Source organism: Poecilia reticulata, linkage group LG13, assembly GCF_000633615.1.
Source record: "Poecilia reticulata strain Guanapo linkage group LG13, Guppy_female_1.0+MT, whole genome shotgun sequence".
Taxonomy (NCBI): Eukaryota; Metazoa; Chordata; class Actinopteri; order Cyprinodontiformes; family Poeciliidae; genus Poecilia; species Poecilia reticulata.
Genome location: NC_024343.1, coordinates 24181851 through 24192399, shown reverse-complemented (window position 1 = coordinate 24192399; position 10549 = coordinate 24181851). Strand labels below are relative to the sequence as shown.

At 39.8% G+C, this 10549-nt stretch overlaps 1 protein-coding gene across 2 annotated transcripts in view; it reads right to left on the bottom strand.

Annotated features, from left to right (window-relative positions):
- LOC103474899 (large neutral amino acids transporter small subunit 4) overlaps positions 1-10259 on the bottom strand; it is a 28573-nt gene extending 18314 nt beyond the window's left edge. Inside the window, exons 1-5 of one of the 2 annotated variants that reach the window (XM_017308340.1) lie at positions 9929-10259; positions 6758-6968; positions 873-1098; positions 737-792; positions 559-635 (exon numbers count right to left, since the gene is read on the bottom strand). In XM_017308340.1, coding sequence (XP_017163829.1) covers positions 559-635; positions 737-792; positions 873-1098; positions 6758-6917 — 519 coding nt within the window. In that variant the 5' untranslated portion in view covers positions 6918-6968; positions 9929-10259. The remainder of the gene's footprint in view (positions 1-558; positions 636-736; positions 793-872; positions 1099-6757; positions 6969-9928) is intronic. The other variant, XM_008426171.2, reaches the window with a different exon arrangement.
- Positions 10260-10549: the final 290 nt, after the last annotated feature.

Below are 10549 nucleotides of genomic sequence, written 5' to 3'. Positions count from 1 at the left end.
TTAAGTCCTTAAAGGGAAATCAGAAACAACCACAGTATTGGCAGGCTAAAGCTTCAGAAAAAAAATGTTAATAAATTTCTAGTCAGCTGTATCTTCAATCAGACAATAGTTAGAAAGTAGACCTTATATTCTGTACAGTTTCCATGGACTGGTTTTATTGAGCAGACAGTAATGGTTCTACAGCTTTGAGATTTTTATCTTTGAATTTACAAATTGCATGAATATGTTTAAAGAAAAGAAAACTATGGAAGAACCCTTTTGAGTTTTACAACAAACATCCTTATGATTGGTTCATGAAATGTTCATTTCCATGTCCTAAAATAAGATGGACAGCTGTAAACTCCAAATTTCAGCCGTTCTACTCTGGAGAGTCACAATATTTCCCCTCGAGAACAGAATCTAGAGCTCTGCTGTGCATGTATGTGTTGTTACATCCTCTTTAACAAAATTATTAGAGGAAAAACAAATAAGAAAAACCTTTTTGCCTCTCCAATTAGTTCCCCTCTGCCTTTGTACATGTAAGTGTAGCTAAAACAGGAAAATATAACTCGTTCTTACCGTCAGAGAGGTAAAGGTCATGCACATGCCTCCAAAGCCGTTCATTGCCAGAGCAAAGAAGATCAGGATGGAAAGATCTGAGAGAAAACAGGACAGATATGACAAGACTGACTTTCCCGAATAAAATGTAGATGTTCGAGATCATGGCGGACCAAACAGAACACAACAAGATACGTACTGTGAGGATTGCTGGCACCATAAGCAATTAGGAGGCAGGATAAGGCGAAGCAGGCACTGGGAACACAAAGTTATAGTTATGCATAAGAAGAAGAAGACATTTTTAAATGAAGAGGGAGTTCTTTGCCTTTCCTCACCTTCCTAGAAGTCTTAGCTTACGAGGGCCATACTTGTCCATGACAATGCCCAGAGGCAGAGTAATGGCTGACAGCAGGAAGGAGCCCACAGTGAAGGCCAAATTCAGCATCTCATCCTGGTCTTTGCAGATGGGCCAGTTATTCATCATCAGGAACTCCTCTGCCTCGCCGTTGGCCTCAGACAGGGATGAGTTTGAGATGTTGAGGTTGAGGTTGGAGCCATTTTCTACAAAAAAGAAACGAGGGAAACAATTTTTTCTTTACATGTGAATGTATAAAATGTTTTATTCTTACATTTTCGTCTCAACCACTTCTAAAACAACCCAAGCACTTAAAAAAAACACGCGCACACACCCAGCAGTTTGTTGGCAGTCAGTTAATGTTTTTAGGCGTCTGGAAAATGAGCCTTTCCAAAAACCTAAATCACAATTGACCACTGCACCATTACAACTCCAGCATAGCCTCACCTAGCAACCCAACCAAAGTCAAGCTAACTACCTAGCAACCCCAGGAAACACCAGTCCAGCATAAGCAGAGCTCCAACACCTTTGATCAGGTAGTTTTACTGCTGCATGTGCTGTACAATGGCTTCTGGTAAAGTGTATACTAGGGGTGTCCAAAGTCGGTCCTCGAGGGCCGGCATCCTGCATTTTTGGTCTCTCCCTAGTGCTAGTAACAAACTCCTCAGCAAGTCAATGTTCTCCTTAGACCTTCTAATGAGCCATCATTTGATGCAGGTGTGCTAAACCAGGGAGAGAACTAAAACATGCAGGAAGCCGGCCCTTGAGGACCGACTTTGGACACCCCTGGTGTATACTGTTGACTTGCCATCCAGAAACCACTTATGGGATCCTTGTTGGTTGTGCAGGAGGCTCCATTAGTGCTTTTCAAAGATGTATGGTTGTGCAATAAACGTTGAGTTGAGGGGCGTGGCCAGCAGCAGCTTATTTGGAGTTAAAGTGACAAGGCGGCCTAGAACAGCTCATTTTGAAAAAAAGCTCCAAATAGGCAGAACTGAGCAGACTTCGACCTCCTCTAAGAATAGTGGCGTGCAAATAATGTAATGAACATGTTTTGTGTAGCCCACAGACCTATTCTAAACTGTTCAAGGAAGCATGATGGGTCACCTTTAAAACTACTTGTGTTACCGTTCATTTTCACGTGGAAATTTAACCCTGAAATACCAAACTGTAATATTACCTGGTGCTGACACACTCAGGATAGGTTGGTAGTATATTAGATTTCAAACATTTCGTTGGTGTACATTTCAATTATTGCTTACTGGGGACGAAACTTCTGTTACCTCACTGCCAATGTCCCTTGCAGCCGACCAGCTGATTGAAAAACCAATGAATTAAAGGTTGAGTAAACAATCCAGAGGGGGAAAAACTCAATCCTGGGTAAACAGCCCCCAGAAATAGTAATCATCTGAACTTTAGCATGGTGGAGGGAACTTTCCATCTCACTCCTTCAGCTGAATCACTGGTAAACACAGTCCACTGAGTTCATTTGGAGTCTATTTCTGTCCTGATGCTCCATCGCTGTGTCAAAATCTGTTGGTATAAACAGATAGATGGTGTGCTGGGAACACAGCCGACAGGGGAACAGCTCATCCCCCACCTTGACTTGCTTGCTATAAAAATGTCAAAGCCTCATGGAGAATCTGCATTTCACAGCCCCTCCAAATGCAGGGAAACTATTTTCCAGAGACAATTTTATTCCAGTTAAGAGCTTAGCTGTCAAGAGTAACTAAGCTCTTAACTTTATCTAATGAAGAACGCATCTGAAACAGAGTTTCCTCTCTGTGCTCGGGCTGAGAACATAACGTTAGTTTCTCTCTTCGCTGAGTCAGCTCACAGCAAAACAGGACAGGGAAGGAGATGTTGACGCCAGCAGCCCTCTGGAAAAGGGAGCTGTGGGTGGGTTCAGAGCAACAGGAAGCTCAGATGTCAGATGAAATACTTCCTGATGTAGAAAACTTGTTTGTGTTTATAAAGGTTTAAGTAGGCTAAAGGCTAACTGGACTTAATAAATATCTGATTGCTGAAGTGTTTGAATGCGGATGCATAAATTCACAGAGGGATGCAAGAATGCTGGATTTTGGCAGCAGGCTGATTTTAGTTCCCACAGCCAAAGCAGAACCGAGGTGATCAGTCATCAGAACCTGGCGAAATGACTGATATAAATGTGAGGATGTTATTTGATATTCAGTCAAATGTAGCCACTTGTCTTGTGGTCAGATAGGATTGACAGCACCTGTAAATATATTTTGTAAAATTTTGCAACAAATTCTCAATTGGATTTAGGTCTGAAACAGATGTGAAGGGGTATGGATACTTTTGCTTTTTAAATCGGAGTCGCAGACTGCCTTCATAAGGTAGAACAGATTTTGCCGAGTCAAATGATAAGACATTTCATACTTTAAATAGCATCTTATCACTAACAATGTTTAATTAAGTGAATCCACTTGGTATTTCCAAAACTTAGGTGAGGAGAGTTTAAAATGGAAACTTTTCATTATGAGCTGGATGACTTGTTCTCCCAGCAAATCTGGCATCTGAAGTGTTTTTGGAGCATTAAGTGCTGAGTGTGTGGCTAAAGGCAGCCAGCAGCATCTGTCCCTCGGCGGCTCCGCCTGCTGACTAATCAAATGATCGCAGCAACCCTGAGTCAATAGGGGAAGAACCCTACACACACACACACACACACACACACAAAGACCAGGCAGAATTGATCCTCCTCAGTGAAAGGACCCTCTGTGTTTACTGCACACCTGCTAAACTTTAGCAAACTCTCCTGTCAACACCATGAAGAAAAAAAAGTGAGTGTCTTTTCACATGACCTTTTCTTTCACAGCTTTGTCATGTGCAAACGAGCTCTCCTCCAACACATTTGGATTAATCATTAGGAGATTGTGTCAATAGAAAGACTTGAGATACCGCTCACAGTATAAGTTAAAACAATGCCGTGGCAGAGACGCCATCAGAGGGGAGATGTCCAAGAGATAAACTTAACAATGGTTGTTTTAACAAACAACAGAGGGAGGAAAACCTCCCAGAATTAGGCTTCTGTTCTGACAAACAGTGCTGTACACAAGGATATAGTCGTTATTATGCAGATTTAAAAGGACTCATTAGATAGCTATCTGAAAGCCTACATAGAAACAGACATTTTAACCATTCAAAAGTCCCGTGTTTGTCCTTTGTTAAAGACGTTCTTCTTTTAGTCAGAAACAAGCTTTTCAGATGACTGATGATGAATATTTGCACAAGGAGGGACACTGAGATGACAAAGAGATGAGTCAAGTTAGAAACAAAGTGTTATGCATTTTGCCTCCGTCTAACCTTTGACACAGATAAGTGGGACACCAGCAGAAAAACCACAAAACGAGACCACAGCATTCATGACATACAAGCATGACAGGATGGCCACATAGTAGAAATGGACACCGAGAGGTACAATAAAACAAACCATAAGTAAATATGATTCATAATGTGTACAGGTTGTTTTTCTGCTCATTCTGTGACTGAATCTTAGATCCTTTTAATCATTTCACTCCAAGACAAATCTGAGAACTGTCTTGCAGTCGTATGACTTGAAAATTTAGGTCAACGGTAAATGTCTTGGGGCTTTAGTTGGCAGCTGACTACATCAACAGAAATCCTAGACTAGACTTCTACTTGTGTCAGTCAGACTTCCCCAAAACACAGAGATTTTAAGGCTTAAAGGTTGCAGAGTGATGGTTTCGAGGCTAGGTTTTAGATAGTCTGACAAAACAATGTTCTAGGGAAGTATTTGGCAAACCAAAAAGCTGCAGATATGCTGCATAGCTATGCATGCTTATACATTCACAGAGGTCATTATGAGTTAGTAAGAAGCCAGTAGCCCCCACAAACATATATGCTGTGACATTTCTTGCTAGATCAGATCTACAGACTCTGGAGTGATGTGAACTTTTGTGGGTTGAGTCACTGTAATCTGTCAATCATACAAAAATCATAGGATTATTCAGGTGCGACTTTTCTACCTTCCACAGCAACTAGATGTACTGCAGTGCAAATTATAGCTTGTATGCTAAAATTTGCACTGCAGAACATTTTCAGTAAACTTTTTGCTGGAAAATATTAATTAGTGGATACCCAGAAGGCATTGCACTTCTGTTGGGTTCAAATGGTTTCCTTTCCTAATCAAATCTAAAGAATCTTGTTTTTTCCAGTGCGCCGCCACATAGCACTAATGCAGACAGCAAATTGAAGTGGAGAATAGCTAAAAGCAATTTAGCTGAAGTTCAGAGAGTCATCCGAGCGTAAAGGACAGAAGCGACCAAACAGTCTCTTTTCCAGTAAAGCTCTGCTGATTTTACGGTTACATTAGTACAACAAAGGTCTGCTTGTTGCACAGCTTATGGAACAATGAAGGTGATGTATATTTGCATTTAGAGCAGGTAACTGAGATGAAATCACAAGAAGTCATGCCAGTATTTTTTTAATCTCATAACACAAACTTTCAACACTCTACCAGGGTGGAGCTATAAAAATGAAGGAGGTGAATTTGCTTATTTAAAAAAAAAAAAAAAAAAAAAAAAAAAAAAGATCAGCACAAGGCAAAGGTGTGGAGCAAATCTTATTTTTGTAAAACTTTTAAAAAATTGTTTCTCATAACAAAAACGTGTTCAGAATCCACCATAAAACCTTTTTTATTGAAAAAGCCAAGACTCTGCTCTCATCAAATATTATGCTATACTTGAAAAAACAACTAGGACAAAAGACCACATAATGTATGCAGATAGGTGAGAGAAATTAAATTACTTCACGCAAATAGATTGCGTTTCTATCTTTCTCCCTTTGCTAAACTGTGAAAAATGCACAAAAATACAATAGGAGGATGAAAGAAAGCTGCTAAGCCAGAAATCGTGCAGTTGATGGAGATAGACCAGCTTTTATTTTATATCCTGTTGCACTTGCACAAAAACACCAAGGCAAAACCCCTTTAAAGCCTAATAAAGGCCCCCTGAATGGAGCAGCTCACCACATATCCTTTGATCATAATGAGCAATGGACAGAAAGAAATGATAATGAAATTATATTTGTTTTATTTGATCATTCAGAGCTCCGTATTAAGCCCTGCGACAGACTGGCAACCTGTCCGAGGTGTACCCCGCCTCTCACCCGAAACGTTAGCTGGAGATAGGCACCAGCAGCCCAACCCCACTAAGGGACAAGGGTGCAAGAAAATGGATGGATGGATGGATGGATGGATGGATGGATGGATGGATGGATGGATGGATGGATGGATGGATGGATGGATGGATGGATGGATGGATGGATGGATGGATGGATGGATGGATGGATGGATGGATGGATGGATGGATGGATGGATGGATGGAGCGCCGTATTATGCTTATTTAGAGGCAGTTCACTGCTATTCAACATGTTAAATAAGTAAGAGTTCTCATAAGTTTGCTGATAAATCTGATTTCATCACACCTCAGGATACTTGCTGGTAAAATTACATCAAAATTGTTGTGGTTTGCCCCAAAACCTGCAGAAATTCATCAAGCCAGCACAACACAGAAGGTGTTGCAACAGACCTGTTTGGATGGTTTTCTCATTGTTTCTCTGTGCATACCCTGAAGCTCCATAAAAATAACTTGCAAACTCTAAATTAAATCCAGACCGTGTTTTTGGGGAAGATAGAGGATGAAAACAGGCTGGCAGCAATTAAAATGCACAAAAAGCCCTGCCTGTAGATTTCTACTGCATCACAAACAGCCAAAATCGATGTCTTTATTAGTCTGATTACTTTTGAATACTGCATTAGACATTACATAGAAAGACAGACATCTGCACCGATCTAAATGATAACTCGGGTAAAGGCAGACGCACCTGGAGCTTTGCACAGGTAGGAATAGAAGCCCTCAGACTTCAGCATGATGAGCAGGGACGACCAGCCGAGCAGCACAGCAGAGAAGAGGAGGTTTTCAATGACCGCCGTGACGGCCATCCACCAGCGGCGTCTGAAAGCTGTAGCAAGGGTTGGAGCCATTTCTGCTAGCCTGGAGGCACACTGACCGGATCTAAGGGAGACTGCAGGTGCCTTAAAGACAAGAAGAGGAATAAACAGAAGATGTCAGAGTCATATTAAAATATGTCAAAATGTCAACAAGAGAAGCTCTGATCTCCCTTTTCTTATTAAAACAAGGTGAATTCATGTTTTTTAGGCTGTCAGTTTGTGCTAAAGTAATTCCCACTCTTAATATGTTTAACTATGAGTGGAGAGATATAATTTGGCTTCATTTGTAAAAAACCTAAGTGACCAGCGAGTAACTGGAATCATGAGACTTAATTTATTTATTATTTGGGATTTTAAGCAAGTTTCTTGAAACAGTAGTATTAATTTCCCACTTTGCAAATTCATACATTTCATCCCTGTCCGCCTTCACTTTGTACACTGATCAAATGATTTTGTGGCACTGTATTTTAACCGCTCTTATCAACTCATTTTTGTTTGGAGTTTAGTATTTTTCTGAATTATAGAAATAAGTAGTCACTAAAATATGCCATATATAATTGAAAGCAATTTTTTATTGCCATCACAATAAAAGCATTGAAATCCAATGAATAATTCCACGAACAATAACACGTAAATTAAAATGCATCCGTTTCTTTTTAAGAGTAATACAATTTGGCGTCAAAGTTCTACACTATACATTTTTTATTCATATTAAGAAATAAGAAATGTTGTGTTTTAGACATTAAAACTCCTCCTGTATATATAATTGAATGCAATTTTTTGTTTTTCCCAAAAACTGAATCGGGCGTTATAGCTGACAGACTGACGCCCTGATTAAACCAGAAGAACTCAAACCAACTTCCTTCCTGCATAAATTATCCATTGAAGTTTAAAACAGTCTTCTTACATGAAGTACACCATTTTTTAATAATCAAATTAACAAATTTAACTTCATGTCTTAATGGAAAAGTATTTTTGGATCAGAATTAAAAGATTTCTAGAACAAATACTTGGATTATTTTAACTAAATAATATATTGCATGTTTTAAAGCTGACTGAACAACAACAAAAGCTTCAGGTGACTTTTTACGCAACTACCAAGTTCAATTCTTTGTTCCCAGCTCTGTGATGATGGTGGAGAACAACAAACAACTGAAGCCTCAAACCCCACCTTTAAATATTCATTGCTACGCCCACATATATACCCGATTGGTTGTAAAGTTTATTATCTCTTCGCTTATTGGCTGCTGGGGAACATGGCTTGAAATTACTACACGTGAGACGGTTGCTGCATTCTTGACTGATGGGAAAAGATTGCGTCGCGATCTTTTACTGACAAAAAAGGCTGCTACCGTTAGGCCCTACGCCTCAGATACTCACGAACAGAATTAGCTTTCTCATTTTAAAATCAGTGAAGCCATACTCGGTTAAAGAGCGGCTCTCGAGGTCAGCTAGATAAAAAGGTGGCACCGTGATTTCGTCATGAAAAAAAACACTCCACTTTAAAGGTTAACGCATTTTATTTTCATATTATATCCACGAAGCTTGAAACTTACATGTGTAGTTAAAGAAAATACGAAACGATTGATTGGAGGGGATTTTTTTTCTTTAAGAAAAACGTGTTTACTGAAAACCGCACTGAACGTGAATGCAGCGCGAGCTGAAGCCAGTTCGAACCGGTACGGCGCGAGACTGCTCTGTAGTTGTGCACGAGCGCTGCTGTAGAGGTTCTGGCAGCCGCAGCAGTCAGTGTGTAGGTGCAAAGAGAGCACTAGTTTGACTACATTAACAGGTAAGGTTCATGGTTAAAAACAAAAATAATATTAAATAATAGCTTGAAAATGTTGACGTAAACAATATTATAAATTTTATATTATAATATAAAGCGAGATAGAGGCTTGAAATGTGTTTTTTCGATAAGGTTTAGTTTTCAACAAAGCATTTTGTTAGCAGAAAATTAGTACACCCTTTGTGTGTGCGCATTTCTGCATAAACTAACTTTTCGCCTCCCCTATGTGAACAATAAGCGACATAAAATATCAAAGGCGCCATTTTACTCTCATTTGGCGTACCCTTTGTCTCTGTGAGAACAATTAAAGAATATAGCGCTGGAGGAAATGCTGACTTGAAACTGGTCTAAACTGGACTGAAATCATCTGCACAATAACCCCCCTTTCTTCCCTCCATCACACCCATCCATCTCTTCCTCTGAGAAGTTAACTACGACGAAAACATAGCGCTTCCGCCGAGGAGTTTTAATGTCAGAAACACAACATTTCTTATTTCTTAATATGAATAAAAAATATATAGTGCAGAACTTTGACGCCAAATTGTATCACTCTTAAAAAGAAACAGATGCATTTTAATTTACGTGTTATTGTTCGTGGAATTATTCATTGGATTTCAATGCTTTTATTGTGATAGCATTTCTTAGCTTTTTCCGGATTTCTTTGCGTCTTGACAGAGCAATTAAAGCGCTCAGCTGTTCAGCGATAACAGCAGCAGCGAGCAAAACATCCTCCTGGAACAAAGACAGTTCAACACGGGCAGCAAAACACAACCAATTTAAATTATGCATAGTTGCATACTAAATTTTAAAATGCACGATACGCCCTTTCTTCTGCATTTAATTAAGTAACTTTAATGCAGCACTGAAAAATGTCTGAGTTCCAGAGTCACAGATATCTGTCAGCCTATATAACTAAAAAATGGCGACAGTAAGATAATTTTACCGCAACGTATTTTTTTCTTATAGTTAAAATGTTGACGAGCAAAAAGCGGAAGCTGTCTGTGCGGATAAATAGTAACGGTCCTGAAGTTCATGCAGTGTTTTCGGACTGTTGCGCCGTCATTTAATGTAACCAAGAAGCAGATATGAAGAGAAAGCGACTCAGAGGTGACGTGAAAGCCGCAAAATGCCTCTAATTTCATTACACTGTGCTTTCTGAAAGCCACCCGCATTAGGAGACATCCTGTACTTTTCTGTCGGGGCTCCCCTGTGTGTGAGTGCGTGGAGCATCTCCGGTAAATGCGGACAGCCTCACCTGAGCGCGGGGATGCTCCGGGGGGACAAGCGGGACAGCTGCTTCAGCCCTGTCTCTGCGGCTCCAGGCGTCCCTCGCTGACAAACAGACTAAGCAGGGATGGACAGTCACCTGCGGGGATGTCTGTTCGCTTTTCTTCTCTCACTTGGTTTCTGTAATTTTGGTTCTTCCTTCATTGCTGCTGTTTTTATATCAGCTGCGGCGGCACCGCACAAACAACCGAACCTTCGTATTGGTCCGTGGCTAAGCTGAGAGACCACCCTCAACCAATCAGAGAACACCAATATTACATATGTGCGGTTTCCCAATGTTTTTGTTTCGCGTGGAGAAACGTTTTTGTTTTGTTTTTTGAATGACTGGATGTAGGGATAATTATACGAACCAAAACAACTTTTAAATCAAAGCAAAAAAATTACACCCTATATTTTTAAAAAATATTTACCAAAACTGAAAACTTCAACAAACATCTCTGATTATTAAACACACAAAGAAAAACAAAGTTCTTCTATTGCACAAAAGTGACATATTTACTCTATAGAATCTACAGCTAACTTTTGCTTATTTTTATACTTTGAGAATCCAAAATGGTTTATATTGTTTTAGTTTATTCCGACACTTGTA